Source organism: Leptodactylus fuscus, chromosome 1 (genome assembly GCF_031893055.1).
Source record: "Leptodactylus fuscus isolate aLepFus1 chromosome 1, aLepFus1.hap2, whole genome shotgun sequence".
Lineage (NCBI taxonomy): Eukaryota > Metazoa > Chordata > Amphibia > Anura > Leptodactylidae > Leptodactylus > Leptodactylus fuscus.
Window position 1 is genome coordinate 196,048,844 of NC_134265.1, and position 24,810 is coordinate 196,073,653.

At 40.8% G+C, this 24,810-nt stretch overlaps 1 protein-coding gene across 3 annotated transcripts in view; it reads right to left on the reverse strand.

Moving 5' to 3' along the window:
* The window catches only part of LOC142213029 (F-BAR domain only protein 1-like), a 92,828-nt gene that overhangs the window by 14,864 nt on the left and 53,154 nt on the right, over positions 1 to 24,810 (reverse strand). For all 3 annotated transcript variants that reach the window (XM_075281185.1, XM_075281177.1, XM_075281192.1), the window contains 9 exons: positions 23,858 to 23,949; positions 22,217 to 22,552; positions 16,394 to 16,488; positions 6,654 to 6,759; positions 5,676 to 5,787; positions 5,294 to 5,449; positions 2,672 to 2,801; positions 2,365 to 2,543; positions 167 to 225 (listed from right to left, as the gene is read on the reverse strand). In XM_075281185.1, the coding sequence (XP_075137286.1) occupies positions 167 to 225; positions 2,365 to 2,543; positions 2,672 to 2,801; positions 5,294 to 5,449; positions 5,676 to 5,787; positions 6,654 to 6,759; positions 16,394 to 16,488; positions 22,217 to 22,552; positions 23,858 to 23,949 (1,265 nt within the window). The remainder of the gene's footprint in view (positions 1 to 166; positions 226 to 2,364; positions 2,544 to 2,671; positions 2,802 to 5,293; positions 5,450 to 5,675; positions 5,788 to 6,653; positions 6,760 to 16,393; positions 16,489 to 22,216; positions 22,553 to 23,857; positions 23,950 to 24,810) is intronic.

Consider the following 24,810-nt stretch of genomic DNA (forward strand, 5'->3'; position numbering starts at 1 on the left):
ATTCTATTTGTTTCTCAATATTGGTCTGAAAGTGGACAACCCCTATAAGATTGTGAGGAAGCAATTTTCTAATATTACTCTAAGCTCAGGAGCAATGTTGAGCATGTTCACTGCAAACTCGTCAAGCTCAACAAAAGCATAAGTAATGCAGTTTATATATGTATACCTTCTCTTTCCTTTCCAGGTGATGTATTGGGTATTTGCCACATCAATCTTCTTTCAGAGCTGGGTTTGAAAAAAACAAAACAAAACAAAAACCATTTATACATAAAGTGTTAGCTAAAAATTACATCAGTAGCACAGTGCTGGAGATTGAGAACTAGAAACTTTCAAAGAACAGTTTAAGGCTAAGGCCGCACGTTGCAGAAATGCAGCTTTTTTTGTTGCAGATTTTGCTGTGGTTTTTTTGAGCAAAAGTCAAGAATGGCTACAAAAGGAATAGGAAATATATAGGAAGTTCTTATACATCTTTCTTCTGCTCAATCCACTCTTGGATCTGGCTCAAAAAATGCAGCAAAATCTGCAAAAAAAAAAAAAAAAAAAAAAAAGATGCGTTTCTGCAACGTGGTCCTTAGCCTTAGGGTTTTTGCAGGTAAAGGATATTGATGCCGAATCCTTAGAATAGGTCATCCGTATCACATGGGTAAGAGTGCAACATCCAGAACCCCTGCTGGTAAGACTGTGCTGAGTTACTAAAGCTTGTTAACTTGAATAGGAGTAGAGCTGTAGTAACTCAGGACAACCACGACACAAACAATGTAGATCTCTTCTTATGGCTCTGCTCTCCGTAGAGTGTCTGTGGGTAATAGCTGATCAGCAGGTGTCCTGGCCACTCTAACAGTGAAAGGTCATCAATTTCCTTTGTTTAACCCAGCCTTATGCACCACAAGTACATTTTTGAGTTTTTCCAGACAGTTAGGGATGCTAACCGCATTCGCCACCTAACTATAGGATAAGTATAACTGTTGGAGCTGCAACCATTTTGATCTCCCCCTACACCTTTGATAAGATTGCAAGTCCAGCAGTACAGTTACCAGTACAGCAGTATTGTTCAAAGGGGAAGATTACAGTATGGGCAAAATGTGTTGCAGCTGGGGAAGGGCAAGGCTTCAAGATGGTCCAACGGGAAATAACTGCCTATTTACCCCCATTATAATCTCACTTGATAATTAACTATATTGGCACTGCTACTGTAGTGGGGCACAAAAGTCTACTGAAGGAAAGCTGAATATTTGTTGGGCAAACCTCAGATTCATTTAGTTGGAAAAGAACACATCTAATTCAGAACTGCTGTTATACTCTGGGATCTCTTCAGAGCACAATGGCAGAGATCCAGAGGAGGTGAGTAAATATCAAACCGCAGTACTCTCCCAACCCTGGGCTCCAGCGCAGATCCTCATGTTCTTTAGGCCTCTTTTGGCCTCCTGAATGACATCACTGGGCTTCAACAGTTACACTAGAGCCATGATGCATATATGCAAGCATCATGACCACATGATTGGGCCTTATTGGTCCCTGACATTCAGGAGGCTGGAAGAAGCCCAAGGAAACTGGTGCTCTTGCAACCAGGAGAGGAGAGTAATAATGTTTTATTAACTCACCTTCCCTGGGTTTCCATTTATTTTACTCTGGGCTCAAAAGAGATCCCAGAGTACAATTGTGTCGCATTGGTGGAACATCCCCCAAATTTTGAGTTCATGCATGTGTTTTTTTTCTTCTATTTCAAAAGCATAGGGGTCACTTGGACATTATACTGAGTTGAGGAGCCACTATGGGATATTATACTGAGTGGAGGGGCTATTGTGGGACATTACACTGTGTTAAGAAATGCTATTGGACATTATGGAAGGGGAAAGGGGAGGAGGGGGTCTGCATTTTCTGAATAGCCCAAGGCCCACAGTACCATTAATCTGCCCGAGTGCATGCATGACGGCTTCACTAACATCTTGTTCTTATCTATCCCTTCGCTCCAACTGATACAATATCCGTACAAATTTTTTTAAAAAAAGTTTCCCTCCATTTTATATGTACACATATAAGTAAACACACTGCTAGATTAGGGTCACCTGAATATTTTTTTTTTTTCCTTTTTATTTCCTAATCCGGGTCTCAGTTTCAGAAATAACTTTAGAAATCAGATTGTGAAAGTGATCAGTCAGGAGAACTGAGGGCATCTCTAGCGCTCAAGACTGCCGCTGTATTGAAATTGGCTACATTATCACAGCTATTCAGGAGTAAACCTAATCTCTCTAGCAGCGTTACTTGCATGTGCTCATCCCTGGAGAGTCCATTTAAAAGTTAATCTCAAGACAAAGCCAAGTACACCTAAACTGAAAAAGGGAGGGATACTCCATACTTTCTTACCAGCGAGCAGGGGGATCAAACTGCAAATTTGATAAAGGTTCATCAAGGGGAAGAACAATGTGCAGGTCATAGAGAGACAGGGTATGTTTATACTCCAAGCGGAATTCTGTAGAGGTGGGACTGCAATTCCAGGAACATGAGAGATGCAAGGGAGCAGCAGAAAAGCCTGGCTTCAAAGCCTTAAAGGGGAATAAAAACAGTGTGAAAATTCTATTTGAGAATTTATCATTCCAGATGCAAAAGATAAAATTACATAAAAGATCAATGTAGTAAAATATTGTGAATAAAAAGTAAAACAAAAGGAGACCTGGTACTTCAGAAGGACGACATTGTAATACGGAGCAGTGTGCTGTTCTGCCATATTTTGCAGGTGACAAGTCAGCCGCTGCATATTTAACCAGAAGTCTTTGCAGTTTCGGTCACTCTGAGACAAGTCACTGGTGTGGGGGAAAAAAAAAAAAAAAAATTAAATAACGAACAACAACATGACAGTATGGAGGAAACTTTTTGCAGTGATTTGAATGATTGCAATAACATTAAATTCAAGCTGGACCCAGGGGCTTTGGGCTGGTTGCAACTTCAAATCATGTGATTGGAACCAGTCTAAGTTTGAACAGCCTAACTTTAAACAGTGGTGGATTTACCCATAATACACACCAACTGTACCCAACAGACCCCACTCATTTATAATGGGGACTGTGGCACATTTATTATGTCCACCATTATGTCCAACAAAAAAAAAAAAAGCATTGTAAGGGGGCGTTCACACTACCGTCGGTGTCCGACAGGTAGTGTCCGCTCCAAATCTGTCACGGACATTAGGAGCGGACACTAGCTGTGTCCGAGACACCTGTCATTCATTTCAATGGGCATCGGGTGCGTTCTTTTGCACTCCATGCCCGTCCTTCCCTGTCCGCAAGTGAAGATGTCCGACTTCTCAAGCGGACAGAAAAACCCTGCATGCAGGAGCTTTATTCTTCAAACAGGTCCATCTTCTGTTCCAAATATGAAAGAAAGCTTTAGCTTATGCTGTGCTATATTTTCCGGCAACTGTGATTGCTCGGTACTAGAGTTGATTCGAATACGTCGCTCCATAGGAATGCATGTTAGCGGCCGGCGCTTAACCCCTTGGTGTTTGGCTGCTCCCATGCATTCCTATGGGAGCGAGGTATTCGAAACTCTAGTTAATCTCTACTCGGTACCTAAATTAGTCAAAGTCTCTGATGTAGATATGAATTGATGTAGTGAAAAAATTAAAAAAAAAATAAAAAGTTCTAAATCACTCCTTTCCCTGGAATAAATATAAAAGTAGAAAATTACTATGAAACACATACACATTAGGTATCCCTGTGTCTGAAAGTTCCCGTTCTACTGAATATAGGGGATCTGCAGTGCTCCTGTTCCATCGGGAAGGGGTTAATAGGAGCACTGCAGATACCCTATATTCAGCCAGGCTGAATTCCACGTGGGGTAAAAAAAAAAAAAAAAAAAAAAAAAATCCTCAAGCTCAGGGAAGGGGCCGACAGACAACCAAAACACCCTCTCCCCAGCATCTACTGCACCCAAAAACTCCGACCATTTTAATTTTTGAAATTTTCCAGTAGCTACTGCATTTCCCCCCTAGGCTTATACTCGAGTCAATAAGCTTTTAGTGGAAAAATTAGGGGCCTCGGCTTATATTCAGGTCGGCTTATACTCAAGTATATACAGTATCCTGAATCCAAATGAGTTTTTCAACTTGTCACATTTAAAGAGTCCAAGCTTTTTCATGTTTTCTGACAATGTAGCGTAATAAATTTTAGTACTGATTAGCTTTTATAAAAAAAAAAAATTGTGAGGAGAATGCATATTTGTGGAGAATATTTATTTGACTGGTTGCTGAATGTGTTGATAAATATGTACTGAGTTTAAGTATCTTTGCACAATTAAAACATATTTTACCTCTGGACAAAGCCAGCGGCAAAACACCTTTGAGGTGTCTGTTCACTAGATGGGGCTGCTATGTTGTACTCTGTGTATGGCTACCATCTTTGTCAATATATTTTCTGTGGCACTGTCTATAGATTTACCTATATTGGTATTGTGCATATATATGTAAACAAGCTATATTTATGGCAGTTGACACCACCAACCACCATATTTATCAATTGTTAGTTTCCTACGACTGGCCCTCCTTAGTAGAGATGAGCGAATATACTCAAATCGAAAACCTTGGCCGCATAGCTCCCGGCGCCAGAGAAGGTGGGAGGGGCAGTAAAAATTTGATACCCCGGAAGTGTTTTTGCACTGGGAGCTATGCAGCGTAGGTATTCGATCGACTATATTCACTCATCTCTACTCCTTAGTAGCTATTTTTGTTAGTATTCCCGTATGTATATTGAAAAATGAGATTTTTATTTAGTATGGGCTTTTTTATTGTTAATAGCTGTGTGGTAAAAACAGTTTACTCAATGTGTCAATAAATATGTATTGAGTATTTAAGTTTTTGTACAATTAAAGCAGGTTTTATGGTGGAAAAAGTCATTTCTTGTATCATATTACAAAAGTTAAACGTAAGGAGGCTTTTTTTGAGGGATGAACTGCAGATTTTATTGGTATCATTCTCGTACATATAATTAGAATATATTTTACAAATTTTTTTGGTAAATAAAATGGCAGATTCATATTATTGCAATGCTATGTGGTATATTGTAATATGTGAACCCAAGTTTAATTCATTCATGTGTAAACTGAGGACTGCATTAATGCAAGTGGCCTGCCGTCAATTACTTCTCCAATGTTCCCTGCATAAGGTAAAAGGGATGTTGCTACCTGCTTATATACAAGATGTATTGCTTTTATGCATCCAAAACAAAGTGAAATCCTAAGCCCTTCCCTCTTCTGGGACAGACACCTGGCAGCAGAAAACGTCATATGAACTTCTCCTTACCTATACAAGAGATCTGGATTTGGAAAGAAATGCTCAACGTCCGACGTGTGGATCAATCGAAAGCTTAATACTGGAGGTGGATTTGGGCCACCAAACACGCGTAGAATACCACCTGGAAAGGACATTGTGAGTTCTCCAGAAACACGTATTCCTGAGCTGCAGAACAGAAGGTGTGAATATTCAATAACTCCATAATTAGAACCAAAAGTTGCAATATATTTTGCCATCAATTCAGACACCACCATACATGAACTTAGATTTCTGGTAAACCTGCGTGAAACAAGATCATTGCATTTTATATTATAGATTTATCTACATTCAAAACAATAAAATATTAAAACTGAAAAAAGGAAAGTTTGCAATTGCATGTCTGCAAACTTACCTTTCTAGTCCCCCTTCTTCAAAAACAGCATTCACATATTCTGTGAATGCAGCAGCCACAGGAAGAGACTCCTGAGATCCAAGAACAACAGGACTGGGTCCACGAGATAATCCTGAAAGATGGTAAATGGAATTAAATTATACAGACTAAGACAGCTAGAGAAAAGTAAAACTCGTTAAAATTATAAATCGCTAAGGCTAGGTTCACACCTTAGCCCTGTATTTGTTTGGGGTTTCCATCCCTAAATCAGCTTTTAAAAATGCTATACTTTTCTCTCTGTATTTTTCGGGTGGAAACCAGACAGAAACCTAGCGGACTCCATAACAGTTTATGGGGTCTGCTGGTTTCCGTAGGTAACTTATTTATTTTTTTAAGAGAAGTAGGTTTCCACTTTGTGGTGTCCTCAAGTGGGCCCCATGAACGAAAACTTGAATGCAAGTGTGAACCTAGCTCATTAGCATTTTGAACCTGTGCTTTTTCGATCATATTTTGTAATGGGGGCTCACTTGCACCCTGCACAGCCATGCATTATCTGGTATTGGGCAAGCGTGGACTTTTTCTGCGATTATGTTTTTTTCAAAATCAACGTCAGACGCCGCAGTGTGAACATAGCCTTAGTTAGACCTCTGTTGCGCCATTCCTCAGTTATTCCTGTTACAAATGTATAACAAAAAGATGCTCCCAAATTGTCATTTCATGTTCCTAATAATAAAGGTATGTCAGGATAGATGAAAAGTTCTCTAAGTTTGCACTGTAATCATTTGGCTCTACATTTAATACATGGGCATAACCAGTCTAGAAGCTCTGATGTATAAGGGTTCTGAAAGGAAAGAATCCACACAAGCTGGTGTCACTAGCAGAAATGGCTGGAGCAACAGAATAGGTGAGATGCATATATCTCACCAAGGTTAAAAAATAAATAAATAAATCCATTTACTCAAATAATGTACCCAAAGTAATTTTTGCAAACATTCTTACCAACAGACAGCCCAGCACTTAAAGTTGGAGGCGAGAAGAATCCACGGTCACTGGTTGCACTGGATGGAGGACCAGGGATCAGCAGAGACTGTTTGACAGAGGCAGTCTGGGAAACAAATTTGTAAACAGCGGGCATAAAGCTCCAGTTAGGTTACTATAGAAAATATACCATAAAATTACAGTCATTTAGAGCCAACTACCACAGAGACATTCGAGACTACTATAATGCAGCCATGACAATGGACACACACACACACACACACACACAGCTCTTCTTCTGCATACGTTACATTACTGTCTCTGCGGGTCAACATTTTCTAAGCTTTAGATTTCACTTTCTCTGTGTTCTGCTATCATACTTCATAACATCACATGTCGGCGGGGAAGACAGTAATGAACCATCTATCTATAGTCTCCTAAACAAGCTAAGAGACAAATATGCTGTCAGGGAGGATAAACAGTCATCCTCTTCATTACAATTGTGTGTCATGGGTCCAGACCATCTGTACTGTGACAGATGTACTTCTCATGCAGGAACACAGAAGCAGGTAGGGATAAGTTCATGCACAAAGAGTTAACCTAGCTAAAATAAGGAACAAGTGCCTACAAAGACTAACGACTGTCAGCATTAAGATATTTAGCAAGAATCTTCAAAGCGCTGCATAAAATTTACCGTATTTTTCGGACTATAAGACGCACCTAGGTTTTAGAGGAGGTAAATAGGGGAAAAAAAATTTAAGCAAAAAAAAAAAAAATAGTAAAATATTTAATATATGGGAGTTGTAGTTTTGCAAAAGCTGCAAGGCCACATTGACAGGTGACCCTGCTGCTGTACAGGGAGGCATAGAGCGTTTTTTTGCAGGGCCAGATGTACTTTTTAGTTATACCGTTTTGGGGAATGTCTATTGCTTAGACCACCTTTTATTGAAAAAAAACAACAACAAAAAAACGGCGGTTTGGCACTTTTGATTTTGACGTTCACCGTACAGGAAAACTATTAGTAGACTGGGCATTTTCGGAGACAGGGATACCTAATGTGTAATACCTGTAATGTGGATACCTAATGTGACATATGATTTTCTACTTTTATATGTATTCTAGGGAAAAGGAGGTGATTTAGAATTTTTATTTATTTCATTTTCTTATTATATATTTTTAAAGCTTTTTTTTTTTTTTTTTTTTACTATTTTATTCCCCCCAGTCATTTGATTGCAAGTCCCATAGACGGCAGTACAACTGTATTGACATCTATGGGACATTCTGTATATTACTATTACGGCTGGTCATGTAATAGTGATGCACAGTGACACCATCTGCAGCAAGATGATGCTGCAGCTCTTTGGAGGTGGTCTGTGGATTGTCCTTGACTCTTCTCACCATTCTTCTTCCCTGCCTTTCTGATATTTTTCTTGGCCTGCCACTTCTGGGCTTAACAAGAACTGTCCCTGTGGTCTTCCATTTCCTTACTATGTTCCTCACAGTGGAAACTGACAGGTTAAATCTCTGAGACAACGTTTTGTATCCTTCCCCTGAACAACTATGTTGAACAATCTTTGTTTTCAGATCATTTGAGAGCGGGCTGTCCATGTTCGGCGACCATCAAACTTAACTGAACTTGAATTGTCTTGTAGAAAGAAATGGTCCAAAATACCTTTATCCAGGAACTGATTAAAAGCTACAGGAAGCGACTAGAGGCTGCTATCTTTGCAAAAGGAGGATGTACTAAATATTAATGTCACTTTTCTGTTGAGGTGCCCATACTTTTGCACCGGTCAAATTATGGTTTAATGCATATTGCGCATTTTCTGTTAGTACAATAAACCTCATTTCAATCCTGAAATATTACTGTGTCCATCAGTTATTAGATATATCAAACTGAAATGGCTGTTGCAAACACCAAAATATTTAGAACTAAAAATGATTAAGATTAATAGGGGTGCCCAAACTTTTTCATAGGACTGTAGATGTGGAGAAAACCAACTTTGAAATCTTATGCAAATTAGGCACTTGGTGCACTGGGGGTGGCCTTCAGCCATGGGAGCAATGTCTTTTCTGCTTAATTAAGTAGGATGGACGATGTAAGTGATTATAATATTGGAGTAAAATTATAAGATTACTGGGGAAACTACAATTAAAAAGGAGGCTCTAGTACCCTGTTGGGCCACTTCTAGCCCGCATACAAAACTACAAGATGAGATATAGTTGATATGGAGGCATTCTTGTTTTGTATGGTCTATACATATTAGGAGCTTCACAGATCCAAAGCCCTTCCTGCTTCCACAGAACAAAATTAAAATGCACACCCTTTGAGTTTATCTTCCACAACCCTTTCTTTTACATATACATTTGACATAGGTTACATTGGTGCAATCTTTCTTTACAATGACAATTGACAATCAAAGCAATCCACATTAATGTGAATTATGTTATTTAAAAAACAAACAAAAAAAAAACCAACAAACCACAACTGATTAAAGGTAATGCTGTTTACCAGAATGCCTACCACACTAGCTCTATAAATATATTTTACTTCACATTAAAGCGGCTGTCCCATCACAAGGATCCTACCTATACGGCTAGTTTATGTGGATTTAAGACTTTTCCTAAATGCATTGCTTTATCAAAACTGCTTTGTTTGGCCGCTATCTTACTTTACTCACTTCATTGTTTACACTCCGTTTCTATGGCCCTTGGGATTATCGGCTCATTTGTGAAGTGATGTAGCTGCCTGCTCTCAGGGGGGAGGGAGGGTCTGGGAGCAGCAAATATAGTATGGGAGGAATAGAACTAAGTGATAGCATAGGGGAAAAGGACTTGGGCATAATAGTAGATCACAAATTCAACATGAGCCAACAGTGCGGTGCTGCTGCAAAAAAGGCTAATAAAATTCTGAGATGTATTAAGACAAGCATTGAATCTAGATCAAGAGAGGTCATTATTGCGTTGTACTCTTCCCTGGTCAGACCACACCTGGAATACTGTGTACAGTTCTGGGCGCCTCAATTCAAGAAAGACATCGATACGTTGGAGCAAGTCCAGAGAAGAGCAACCAAAATGGTGGAAGGTCTGCAAACCATGTCCTATGAGGAGCGGCTAAAAGAACTGGGATTGTTTAGTTTGCAGAAGAGAAGGCTGAGGGGAGATTTAATAGCAGTCTACAAATATCTGAAAGGTAGTCACAGTGCAGAGGGATCTACCCTATTCTCATTAGCACAAGGAAGTACAAGAAGCAATGGGATGAAACTAAAGGGAAAGAGATACAGATTAGACATTAGGAAAAACTTTGACAGTGAGGGTAGTGAGAGAGTGGAATAGGCTGCCACGGGAGGTGGTGGGCGCTCCAGCAATGGAAATCTTCAAGCAGAATCTGGATAAACATATAGCTGGGATGATTTAGGAAGACCTGCACTCGCAGGGGGTTGGACCCGATGGCCCTTGAGGTCCCTTCCAACTCTACCAAAAAGTAAAGTAAAAGTAAAGCTCTGAGCTGTTTGTGTCTGATAAGTAGCGGAGCTTCTCAGATAGGGGAGGTGAGAGCTCCGGGATTTCTGAGCTCTTATCAGTTGGTTTAATTGAATTTGGCTGATAGATAGTCTGTTACCTCTGTATGTAATGCAAACTGACTCAAATCCAGCTCTGCTACATCAGCTTCACACTGTGGTAATTCATTTACAACCAATCCTGTGCAAGTGAAACCCCGCCCACCTATGTGCTGAGAAAAGCAGGAAGTGGAGAGAGCACAACAGCCTGCAGGTTAGTGAACAAGCGTCATGAGAATATCCCTTTAATTTGATGTTTTCTTACTGTAACTAAGATGGACATAGTTCCCTTTAGTACAGATTATTGTCTATACCTAACATTTATAGAGCATCGCTATTTAAAAGTGCTTGTCCCTCAATAGAAAGTTAGGTTACCAGATAGATAAATTGGGGACATCTAGCAAAGTATCAGTATGTATTGTTCTTATATTATAGAAAGGTTCATGGGAAGCAATGTACTATTTCAATATTCATGCCCTTCGGGCCATAGTAACTGATGGATGTATTCTGTCTCATTCTGAGACAGTACTCTCACCACATCTTCATCTCTCCATTGATTTTCCAGCTTACATATGCCTATCATCTTAAAGAGGACCTTTCACCACCTCCACCAACTGCAGAGTATGACACAGTCAGAGGCAAAAAATAGGGTCTACCAACTATGACTAAAACCTCTCACCAAGGAAAAGTTAGGGAAGAAAAAAAACAAAAAACAAACTTATTGCAAGTTCAAATAAAATCTGATATAGTGCAAAACACAAAAAGTAGTACCACTAGCATTTTAGAAGTGAATAAACTGCGACTTAAATACTGCACTAGGGAGTATCTCGAAGATATCAGGGCTATTTGGCCATAAACACATGTACTGCCAATGAGATATACTATCCTTATAATGCTTTACCTCCCTATAAAAGAATCAATAGCATAGAATTGTTCCACAAATGCAGTTAATAAATGTAATCCAGTACAGACTAACTTAAACTGAGGCTACTGGCCCACTACCACGCCAACAAGCTCAGGGGCAAAATCTACTGAATAGCTATATTAAGAACAACTCTGCTTGTGCCTCATCAGCGGTCCAATGCTGATCGTAATAAAAACCGCTGTTACGATAATGGTTTAAACCATGAATCGCTGGTGGTACAGCATGACCACTCTGATTCCGGCGGTAACAATGATGCTGACAGCACCATCTTATACGCACACACACCCTTCGTGTGGCCACAGGATTTCCTGTACATCCCTTGTATCGTTACTAGCGGAGACTGACTAATGTATGCAAAAGCTCTCCAGATCATTACAACAGCAGTTGTAAGCAGGGAAGGTGAAAAATAAAACAAAGCACACTATAGGTATAACAATAGTAGAAAAGATCCAGTGTCACCAGGAACTTTAAAATTTAACCTTTATTTCTTCATCTTTAGAAAAAAGTTTTAACAGCATACCGAATAATACTAATACAGTGGATTGGAGTCCGTCCATGTCCGAGCAGCTCGGGAACCCATTCAACACATCAGGAAGGGCGAGCTGGATACTGGTTTTTCTAAATTTACACTATAGGTATGTTCACACAGCGGAACATGGATTCAGTGTGTGAACATACCGCGCAGCTAGCCGTGACGAAATGCCGATGTAGTGCACTGGCATCCCATCACGGCATTCCACTCCAGATTAGGCCTGAAGAACGGGCCTAATCGGGAGGGAGTCTAGCGCGTGTACGCCGCAGCTGAGTCAGCTGCGGAATCCGCGGGAGGAAGGGGCACGTTGTTTCTTTTTACAGCTAGCGGAAAAAAGAAGCGAGCGGCTCCCATTGAAGTCAATGGGAGATGTTTTTGCCAGCAATTTTGATGCGGATTCCGCATCAAAATCCGCTGCCAAAAAACTGTGTGAACAGACCCTAACACTGATCTATCCCTGGTGCTCTGGTGTCTCCTTGCATGGTCTGGTTCTAGGTTTTCTTCTGGTGAAAGTTCCTGCTGCACGTGACCACTGAGGCCAATCAGCAGCCTCAGCAAAGGATATGGGACATCACAGCACTGATGACTTCCAGCAAAAGGTGACAGCAGAGCAGCAGGACCAGATCCCACTGGCAGACACCAGGGTCAGGTGAGAATGTTTGCTTTTTTTTCATCTTCTCAGGGCCAATTTAAAAAAAAAGTTTTTATCCTGGACAACCTCTTCAACAATTATATAAGGGTCATTCCATATCAAGTGATCCAAATATGAATATTTTTTTTACCTGATGTCTTTAGATTTTTTAATTTTTTTTTTGGAAGTACAACTTTAGTTAATTACAAATTAAAAGTTTAGAATTTTTCCCTTAATCAGTTAATTATTTACAGACTTCCAAAGTTTTGAAAAAGCGCGAATTTTGGCCTGGTATGGCTTTACATTTTTCATGACATCTCGGGCTAGAATTTAGATAAAGAGGTGGGAGAGGCATCATTTTTCTCAGAACTGTACCAATTGTGAAAAAAAACATACGGTTTAAAATTGTGAAAAAAATTCATATTTGTTACTTGTGTTCTTGGTTATATTTTCACAGGTATTCAACTTGGAACCAAATTTTTTTTTTTTTTTTTAAGCTTTGAATCATCTGATTTTATGTTTGTATGAGTTTCTTCCTTTTTTCTTTTCAAATTACAATCTACTGAATTCAACATTTATATGCAACAAAGAAACACAAAAAAAAAATACCGCAAGTGCCAGAATAAATACATCTTAATCATCATAACACAACTTTTCAACCTGAATGCATTGAACAAACCAAAAGATAAAAAAAATGGATTATTGTTAATGATATTACAATATTCATGGCATACATAGGGTTAATACTCTGCTAACTTCACTCTTCTATATTTTGGTACATGGGTGTGGTTAGCGTACACCATTTTAGAGTTGTCCTTATAAAGCAACAAGATGGAGGGCAACACCTTCTCTCATGAACATAAATGAGTGACAGACACACGTCTGGGGTTGTCGTTGTGGTGGTCATCCATGGGGGAGGGGGGGAGAGGGGTCTGTGTCAGGTCTGCCTGCTATCTCTCTCTCTCTCTCCGTCATCCTGGACATGATGTTGTGACCAGCCTAGAGTCCATCAACCAGATGATCAAGCATGAGCCAAGCTGTAACTCTACAAAGTATCCAGATGAAGAAACCTAACTATGAGCGTCTCTGATTATGTAAGCTAATGAGACATTGACTGATATTTCGGTTACTCTGGAAGTTTTCCCTGTTCCTGTGCTTTCCTTAGAGACATTAATAAACCTCTACACTGTTTTTATAACAAGCTGACTCTTCCTATCATATTAAGGCCTCTCAACACGTGATCACAAATTTCACCGAATACTGGATATTTTACAAGTATCGAGTCATCCCAGTGATATTTTCAGATCCTCAAATGTGATTTTCTAAATACAGTCTCATCATTTATACACGTAACTTTTTTTTTTTTTTTTTTTTTTAATCACTAAACATGACATTTATGAAGTTTTTAAAGAAGAATAGTGCAGTAGATCAAACAATTAAAAAGGACCTTTCACCACCTCAGGCACATGCGGTTTTATACACCGCTAGAAAGCATACAGTGCGCTGAATTCAGCGCAGTGTCAGCTTTCTAGCTGTGTACTACAACGCATGTGCCGCAGGAGGCGAAAAGTCCTCTTTAATAGTACGTTTTTAAACTGGCCTTTTATAATCAATTTGTCCCTTCCAGTGGGTGAAATGTAATCTTGTCCATAAGTACTTACTAGCAAAGAGTATGCACGGCCTGTCATGGTGTTCGGCTCCACCTGAGTTAATATCTGATTTTTGTTAACGTTTAAAATGTCTGGTTTTCTACCAGTGCATTTACCGATAATGCTTCACTGTCAGAAGGGTGTTCCTGATAGTCTAACTGGAACGCCCTTCCTGACAGTACTGTGTGTAGCGCATTCCTTACCACTCAGCAATGACACAGAGTGGTGAGGAAGTACTGTCAGGAGGCACTCAGTGTCATCGTTGGGTGGTAAGGAACACCTCCTCAAAGTATAGCACTACAAACAGCTCTTCACGGTACTATCGGTAACTGCACCGACAGCTCTTCACCAGGGGCACATAATGGGAAAGCCGAGAGTGTGCTGAATTCAGCGCGACGTTGGCTTTCTAGCGGTATATAAAACCGCATGTGCCTGAGGACATGAAAGAATGTCTAATTCATGCACAAAAAAATGGAATCCACGATGATAGATTATTGCTAACAGAAAAATTTGTATAGCTGCTGCTGTATTAGGCTAATGGGGGAGTCCCTAAATTAGATACAGGATCCAGACCAGTTTTGTACCTATTTGCTTTTGGTGAATTATAACACTTTCTTGTACAGACTGCAAACTAATGGCTTATAAACAGAAAAGGATATTTCTATCTAAAATATTAGTGGCACAGAAATGAATGAATTAAGTAAGAGGGTGGAGGGGTCTGATTGTGTAGCTCCTTCCATCAAGATGTGGTGAGCCATTTATCAGGTGGGACAGGGGTCAGTGGTAGGACCTATACCTAATCACAGGCCTCAGTGGTTCTATCAGGAGAGGCAAGTAACACTGGTTTTTGTTTGATCTCCTCTATGGGGAATCAGCATATTATACTCTGGGGTCTGAAGCTAGGAACTAGGAGACCTGCACAGTTAACACTCCTTTATTTTAATAAATGTTGATTCTCTATACATACGCAGTGGCATTGTACACACAATGGAAGCGCTGACATGTTTCTTTACTGAATTACTCCATATATAGTAAGTGGGATGTTTCCGATATACCATATATACTCGAGTATAAGCAGAGTTTTTCAGCACAGTTTTTGTGCTGAAAAAGCCCTCCTCGGCTTATACTCGAGTCAAGGTGGAATTTCTCGGCAGCCGCTGGAATTTCAAACTGCAGAAGTACTTACGGTACTTCTGCTAGCAGGCCAGGAACGCAACGGGCCTCCGCTCCCTTGCTCTCCAGACCCCTCCCCATAACATGCTAGGTGACGTGGCCACATAAGCTCAGGCCCGCACCCAGCGTGTGTCTACGTTCCTGGCCTGTTAACAGAAGTACTGCAAGTACTTCTGCAGTTTGAAATGAATAGCATCGCCAAGTTCCTGCCGCCGCTGGTTTCCTGCTGCAGCAGGAGTGCGGCGATGCTGTGCCCCTGAAACCCACCCAGGTGTCTGTATGCCAGGTCTGTAAGTATAATGTTGTCGCTCTGCTGTAAAGTGGTCGCCATAGCAACCAGCATCTCGGCTGTAACTCTTACAGCAGAGATGCCGGAGCTAATGCCAGGCATCAAAGTCTATGACTGTCTGCAATAGTAATGTATAGAATCTGCCTTTTACGATAATACACTTGTATTGCCGGCTATGGGACTTGCCAGGGGGGGGGGGGTGGACGACTAATAAAACACCTCCTCCCCCCCCCCCCTCGGCTTATATTCGGGTCGGTTTATACTCGAGTATATACGTTACTTTATTATATTCACCTGCACCTTCATTATTGTATTTACACTGTTTTATGAACTTTAAACATTTTTGTACTTTATTGCTGTATGCATTTTTTTTTTTTTTTTTTTTTAAATCTAGATTGTGAGCCCCATATAGGGCTCACAATGTACATTCTATTTTCCTATCAGTATGTCTTTTTTGTTAAATGGGAGGAAATCCACGCAAACACAGGGAGAACATATAAACTACTTACAGATGTTGTTCCTGAAAGGATTTGAACCCAGCACTCCGGCCCTGCAAGGATGCAGTGCTAACCACTAAGCCACCGTGTTACCCCTGTATGCATCTTATCTATGTGATTGTACATTACCTTTGTGTTTATGCAAGTGTTTATTACACTTTTAATATTTGCATTTTTGTACTAATTGTATCTTAATTATGATTACAGTGAGCATTGTGCACCTTATATAATGTTCCCTTGGTCACTGTGTTATTGATTGAGAAAGGTTCCAGCTTAGGAACCGAAACGTTGCAACTTTGAAAAAAAACATTGAACCTTTTTTGAAAGGTTTTGCCTTTTGTATACATACTGTAAAAGGGTCGTGCTTTAAAAGGGGCATTACCTAAATAGTAGTCATTGAGGTAAAATGTGATTTTGAATCATTAGTTACAAGAGCGATGTCAATCACGTCAAGTAGTCCAGAAAGCAATTTTAAAAGAAATGCTACTCGCTATTTAGTACTTACAAGATTATTGCTTCGTTGCGTTCTGGAAGTTCCATATGTGGATTCAGTGCGGGAGCATATATTGTTATGGAACCCAGAAGAGATGCCCCAGCAATCTGGGAAAACAGAATTTGAAAGGTTTAAAAGACACAGTTTATAAACTTTATATGAAATTAAGTACAGTATATATTTGTTATAGTAGAAACAAACGCGCGCTCATTTTGGCAAAATACACGTGTAAAAAAAAAAAAAAAAAAAAACGTCAAAATACACGTGTAAGATGTCACTGAAGTCAATGAGAGTCTTATTTTACACGTGTATTCTTTACACGTGTATTTTGCCAAAATGAGCGCGCGTTTACTCCGTGTGAACTACCCCTAACGCTAGGTTCACACTAGCGTTCACCTGTCCGTTCTGAGCTTTCCGTCTTCTGCATGCCAGAAGTTGGAGAGCTCAGACCGGGTCCGGCCATGAGCGGCGGTGAGCGTTTTATGCTCTCTGCTGCGAAACCAGATTTTTTTATCCGGACACAGAGTACTGCATGTCCGACTATGTCCGGATTATAAAACCCGGTTTCGCGGCGGAGAGCCTAAAACGCTCACTGCCGCTCACGGCCGGACATCTCTCTCACCCATTCAAATGAATGGGTGAGAGAGACTCCTGCACGTTTCCGTCTCCTGCCTCTGTTTTATGCAGGAAACTGAAACCTGCACAACGGAGTTCACAACGCTGATGTGAACGAGCCCTTACAAACAATTGTCCAAACTCAATAACCCTTTCAATTGAGTTTGGTACCATTCTTTAGTTATAACATACGTGACATATTTATGTATTCTTAGTCTAATGATCGCTTTATGATGAAATTCTATTATGAAGAAAAAGTATTGATCATTACGGATCAACTGAAATGTCTGTGTGGTTTCATGTGAAAAAATAATACATATATCTACCCCCACACAGCAAAGCAATAGAACCTTTAGCATGGCAACTGAATAAATATACCGACTATTCTCCACAACTGGAAAAACACTAACTCAATTCACTCTTCTAAAGATGAGGTTATCCTCAGATAGGAGGGATTGGGTGTCCATTCCTGCATATTTTTCCTACATTAATGATAGGGACTATTTGAAAAAAATTCTAACACATCTAGTAACTGATTATTTCCAGGATGCACAATAGGGACTACACTGTGTATGATTTGCAAAAAAATATGCACCATTAATATCTATATTCTGGTAACAAAGTGAATAAACACTGTCCTTCCATACATACATATAATACAGAACCTTTCACCACTTCAGGCAAGTCCAGCTCTTTGTATCAGAATGGGTGCAATAGCACCTATCAAATGATACAGTTAGAATTTTTACTCCAGCCGCCACCGTTCCCAAACAATCAGTGCAGTTAGTTTTAGTGCTTCAATCACACCCCATTCCTGTTCCTGTCTAGCACTGTCCACCTGACTGAGCAGAGGCCAAGTAGCATCTCAAGCAGCATAAGTACCTGCATTACTTGTTTTGGAATGGTGGGCACTAGAGAAATATTTCCACTGGAATAAGAGAAGCACCTGACAATATTAAAGAACGTTCACACTACCGTCATTGTCCGACAGGTAGTGTCCGTTCAAAATCTCGCACGGACATTAGGAGCGGGCACTAGCTGTGTCCGTGACACTTTTCATTCATTTAAATGGCGATCGGGTGCGTTCTTTTGCACTCCGTGCCTGTCCTTAACTGTCCGTTTGTAAAGATGTCCAACTTTTCAAGCGGACAGCAAAACCTGACATGTAGGTTTTTTCTGTCCGCTTGAAAAGTCATACATCTTTACAATCGGACAGTTAAGGACAGACATGGAGTGCAAAAGAACGCACCCAATCGCCATTTAAATGAATGAAAAGTGTCACGGACACAGCTAGTGTCCGTGCGAGATTTTGAACGGATACTAGCAGCAGACACTACCTGTCAGACAATGACGGTAGTGTGAACGCCCCCTTAATAGATGCTCAGAACGGAAGTTGGAGGAAGTTGTGAAAAGTATTCTAATCAAAAAAATACATTCTTGTATTCAATGGAGATTAAGCTTGATGTCCGATTTTGGCCCCTGGCTGCAACTCTGTTGCCCAACAAGAACAAGCGATTGTTAACTGCATGATAGTCAGGGTGCAAAAAAAGAAAGGAAAAGCATTTTACAGCGAGTACAAAAATCCTAGTTTCTCGTTTATTTCACTGGGGGACACTGCACCATGGGATGTTCCAAAGCAATCTCAAAGGGTGGAACTTACATGGCTATGTGAACAACCTAGCACACAGTCACTGCAGAAACTTACGGCCCAAACTGCCATTGGCAGAGGCCACAGAATGTATCTTGTATAACTTAGTGAAAGTGCAGACAGGAGCCCAGATGGAAGTCTTGCAGACCTTGGTGGTGAGACCCTAATGCCGAATAGCCCAGGCAGCGCCTACAGCTCTTTAGGAAGAGCAGTCTCACAGAGAGGCGACGGTTGATCCTTGAGCTGACCTAGCAAACCTAAACCATCAAAAGACGGAAACCTTGGAACAGCCAGGGCCTAGCTACGGCCTACAGGGAGAATGACAAAACATCTGCAGAACAGAAGGGAGTCAGAGAGATAGGAAGAAAAAAAAAAAAAAAAAAAAAAAAAAAAAAAAAAAAAAAGAAACACCCAAACACTATATCCATAATGATAAGGGAAGAAACCACCTGAGTGAAAAGAAGGTGGAGAAATAAGGGCAACCCTTTTATGTGGAGAACCAGAAAGGGAAGCTTTCAGAACAGGGAGGAGAGACCAGAGACCCTGTGGATGGAAGAGAGAGAGGAGAGCTCACAAGGCTCAAAAGAGGGATTTTGAAGGGAGGAAGGAACACAGTGTATCCATCCCTACAAGAAGGTCTTCACCAAAGGACAGAAGGACAGAGACTTCTGAAAATAAATGCCCATTAAGAGAAGAACAAACCAAGAACTTAGTTCAGACCAAACAGGAGAAAGGTCAGGATCCAATAAGTAGAAAGGGAGAACAGGTCAACAGAAGTCATTACCCCTCACACAACTGAACTTAGGCCTTCCACAAGCGATGAAATATCAGTGCAGATGGAGTGTCAGGCCCCGAGCATGAACTGGACAACAGGCTCTGAAAAATCGTGTTGCCTCAGGATCTTGTCTAAAAACAGCCACACCAGTAAAAACGCAGATGAAGGAGGAAAAACAGTCCTTGTGAAAGGACTAGCAGAGGAAGACGCCAAGGATCGTTCATCAGCATGAACATGAGATCGGCATATCACACAGGACTGCAAAACCATAGAGTGAGCCATAAAAGCTTGGCAACTTGAGAGGGAGAATCCATCCTCAAACTGTGGGAGCCCCCCTTGCAGAGGGAGGTGGAGTCTGCTAAGCGCAAGACTGTAGCCTGCGAGAGCCTAGCCATCGTGGGGACTCTGGCCACTAGTAGACACACTGGTCTATGAAAAAAGGACAGCCAATTTCTGGAGGAATGCTGGAAAAGTCAACACTCTAAGGCTGGGGGAGGCCAGAAGAGGACAGCGACTGTGGTAGAAGGAAATTACCTAGGATCTTCAGAGGATCTCTGACCGCATGGCTGAGCTTCTGCATAGCAGCATATATAGATGTGCCTAGCTGATGTTCCCGGTCAGAGGCAATCCCAGAGAAACAGATTGTGCGGGAGAGACCAGGTTCTGGCCAGACAGAGTGGAACAGTGAGCTGTGGCCCTATGTAGGGATTGTCCAGGGGAAGGGGAGGAGGACACTGAACTGTAGGAAGATATCCTAGTCCTCAGCGAGAATGTTCCCATTCCATCTCCTGGAGCCAATGAGGGCTCCCAGGAGGAGCCTGGAAGTCGCTGACTGAATGGCAATCTCGCAGGAGCTGCTCCAGAGCTTCCACCACGTTGGGTAAGGAAAGACACAAAATCCAGGGGAGTCACCGCCAGAAGGGGCTGGGTAGTCCAGAGCTGGCTACAGCAGAAAGAAGAGAGCACATGGGCTCAGGAGACTACATGGCAACTTTTTATTACAGCGGGTGCACATAGAATAAAAAAAATATGGCAGTACAAGAAGCGGCTAGGGGAGCGCAGCTCATTGCGGGAGGATGGAGGCAGGGGCCCAAGGAAAAAAGTAAAAGAGGGGGAATGTTTACACAGGGTGTTAGCCTATCAGACCGCTGGAAAGAGAAGCAACCCCTATGGAAAACTGCAGTGCTGGCAAGGGAAAAAAAAAGAAAAAAAAAAGAAAGGGGGCTTATTTGCTAAAATGGCAGAGCGAGGTGGAGTCTGCTAAGCGCAAGAGTGTAGCCTAGCCATCATGGGGTGGTCAGTGTGTTTTTTTTTTTTTTTTTTTTTAATATAATCCCCTAAATAAAAACAATGTAAGACAAAAAGACCTGAGTCAGGTCATGTCTGCATCCTATAGATATTAGATTAAAACTGACAAAGGACAGGGTCTTTGAAAAGTTATAGCCCAGAGGCAGAGCAGACAGCTTTTCATTCTCCTAGTGTCAGCCTCCTAGTGGCCAGGTCTATACAGGATCCATAATATTGTAAGTTGCAGCTGGAAACATGTTTTTTGTTATCTAGTGCAAGTGTTGTACTTGCAATATGTAGGTTGTATCAGGAGAATCTAAAATGGCCACTAACTTTTCAGCCGACTATATACATAAATATACATAGTACACTAGCAGTTTGCAACACACTTGTGGAGGCATGTCTGTCATCTCAGGCTCAGTATGGGATGCTGATTACATGAATGGCGAACCCTCTAGATTTGTACACAGAGGAGACCAAGAGTGGAAGTGAGGGATCGAATGTCCACTCAGCATAGTACTGGCAGACTTCATGCTTAGGGACAAGACTCCTCTATAGAAAGAATATAAAATAGCGATGGAGCTCTAGCAGGTGACTATAGCTCTGTGGAATATGATGTTGGGTTACAAGTAAGCAAAATAAATAAATCAAAAAGCGGCTCTACCAATACAGAATAGTTTGGAACTAAATAGTTTTTGTCATTTTTTTTCTTTTAATTAAACTCTGGTATACTAAGTATATAGCTGAACACATTTATGACATTAAGAATCAAGGGACCCACAACATGTCAGCTGTGTTCCAGCATCTCCCTCTCTCATCAGTAGTATATGTTATCCCCTAATATATATTACATGTGTCTTTTTGGGCATATTGTCCTGTCCTTTTTCTGCCCCTAAATAATCAGAGGGAGTGTGAACGAGTTGCAATTGATTACCATCCCTTGTATGATCCAAGACATGTAGCTTTTGCCTAACTACTAACTTACTACACTGCACATTTGGATTTAATACATGTTGAAAAGAATACTTTATTTGGTTTAAGTCCTCTGCACCATTGTATATAAGAAGGGACTTGAAACTGACCCTGTACTGTACTTATATTATTCAAAAAAAAAAAAAAAAGTCACATCCTAAATACACTAAATAGAACCTGGATTGGTAAAAAGATGCAGATTTTTAATACACAATTTGTAATCTCGGTACGCAATGCCATTCTCCTGCAGTCAGCCCGTAAAGAGTGACCGTGCTGTATTCTAATGCACACCCAGGACACCTAAGCCCAGCAATACAATGCAGAAGACTCCCCAAGTGCAGTCAGTCTGCAAAGGGTCAATGTACTTTAGCAGTCAGTGAGTATCATTACAGCAGTTTGTGGGTATAAATACAGTGATATATTCCCTTTAGTTATATATACACCCCTCTAACACTTTACAAAATAGGATTATAAAAGCTCAAACTGATCAGCTGTGAAAAACATTACAAAATATATAAACACTAGTTTAATTACAAACCATGGTTAGAAGAGAACAGCTCTGTACTTCCTGTTGTACAGCTTTGTAAGGGAGGACTAGGAGCAGTTACTTTGTGTTCCCAGGTATCTCTTCTTTCACAGAGTTGTTGCCCCGTAGAATTTGATGATGTTAGATCGGCTGGAGAGTCGGTAAATAAAGAGGTCACTAAAACAGAATCCCCAGTGGAAGAGTCATCTCGAGGTGTCCATGGCCTAGAATCTGGTGAAGGGCCAGAAAATGGATGGAATGGAGAATCCAAACCAGAGTCTTCCACATTTTCGGGAGAAGAGGAAGAGAATGGAGATGGGCTTGAGGCAAGAGTGTATGTTCTGCAAACTAAATTTAGAGAACAAAACTGCATTCATGAGAAAATAAAGGCTTTATAAAACATAATTTACAACAAGAACTGTAGTTGTTAATTCAAAGGTACATATTGACAGCATCTTACATCATATATTACAGTTTTTTTCCCCCCTGACAAAGGTATAGGTCGATACATACGTCAGGTGATGGTGTCTGGTGGTGTCACCTGAGTATCTGACTCCACATGGGTACAGTTTCCTCCTTATATAGTACAGACCAAAAGTTTGGACACACCTTCACATTCAAAGAGTTTTCTGTATTTTCAAGACTATGAAAATTGTAGATTCACACTGAAGGAATCAACACTATGAATTAACACATGTGGAACTATATACTTAACAAAAAAGTGTGAAACAACTGAAAATATGTCTTATATTCTAGGTTCTTCACAGTAGCCAAACTGTGTGTCCAAACTTTTGGTCTGTACTGTATTTTATATTTATTAAAAAGTGTCTTTTGCAGTGATTTAAAGAGGACCTTTCATCAGATCGGGCACATGCAGTTCTATATATTGCTGGAAAGCTGACAGTGCGCTGAATTCAGCGCACTGTCGGCTTTCCCGATCTGTGCCCCGGGTAAAGAGCTATCGGTCCCGGTACCGTAGCGCTTTACAGTCAGAAGGGCGTTCCTGACAGTCAGTGAGGTACATCCTTCTCCACAGCAGAGCCTATCGCGCTGTACAGTGTGAGCGGGGAGGAACGTCCCCTCCCTCTGCTCACAGTGCTCATCCATAGATGAGTATTATCAGGAGGGGAGGGGGCGTTCCTCCCCGCTCACACTCTACAGCACGATAGGCACTGCTGTGGAGAAGGACGTATCTGACTGACTGTCAGGAACGGCCTTCTGACTGTAAAGCGCTACAGTACTGGGACGGATAGCTCTTTACCCGGGGCACAGATCGGGAAAGCCGACAGTACGCTGAAATCAGCGCAATGTCAGCTTTCCAGCAATATATAGAACTGCCTGTGCCCAAATCAGTGAAAGGTCCTCTAAGCATCAATTGTGAAGTTACTGAACATGCTGCTTTTAATGACATATATATACATACATGTTACAATATAAATGCAGGATTCTCACTTTTACTTGTTATAAAGACCCTGAGGTTACAGATACCACATCGATATATGTATGTATGTATGTATGTATGTATGTATGTATGTATGTATGTAAGCAATATATGTTTCTTTAAATATTTTCAGTGTTATATGTGGTTAGCTTCTAAGTATAGTAGCTGTTACAAAAGGTAAACTTATTCGATATGCTTTAGAGGCAGGATACCTGGAAAATCATCTGGTTCAAAAGCAGATTCCTGCAGAGGTCCAAATGAAGAGTGGGCAGGATGAGAGTTGCAGTCAGAATTTGAATCAGAGCTGAAATGTACAGAAGGAGGTATTCAAGAACAAATTCTACAAACTATACAAAGAAACAGTAAGATTTCAACAGCAAATGGCTTTGGTCCTTGCTATGACCCATTATATTTTCAATTTATTGACAGGACAGTGTATGCGCCACCACAAAAAACAAAGGTAGATTTTTCTCCATCATCCTCATCTTTTGAAGGGCCATGTTTTAACACTGAGAACTATCCTAGCTCTTAGCTGGTGTACATTTCATACAACATTTATGCTAAAAAAAACTGGGGTAAGTGATAAATCTGGTGGCCTATCCTTTGTAAAAGTGGTGATGAAAACTAAAGCGCCACCAACAATTTGTCAAAAAAGGCATTCAAAAAGTCTCAAACTCAAGTTTTGAGACTTTAATGCCACAAAAATTATGTAGGAGAAAAGTGAATTTTTCCCAAAGTGTCATCATTCGCTATGTCACTTCCTTGTTGAAGAACATAGTATAATTTTCCTGGATTTAAAACACGGATATAACAAAACATTTAATTTTTTTTATCCGTGCATTTCCTGCACTGGATAAACTTTATTACTAATGTACAAGCAGGTCTCCTGGAGTCACTTTGCAGAGCAAAGTTGAGGAGTCCAAAAGTCTCACTACTCTGCCTCTAAGATGCTGTGACTCTCAGTCACATAACCAGCATTCTGCGGTGGTCTTCAGATCATCAGGGAACTTCATATATTAGTAATATACTGTATTTTTCGGACTATAAGACAAAATTTTTGGGGAAAAGAAGGGTGCGTCTTATAGTCTGAAGGTGGCGCCTGCCATCCGCTGTAATAGAGAGGCGGAAGCCGGTAAGTGATAGACGCCATTACAGGTGCCGGGGC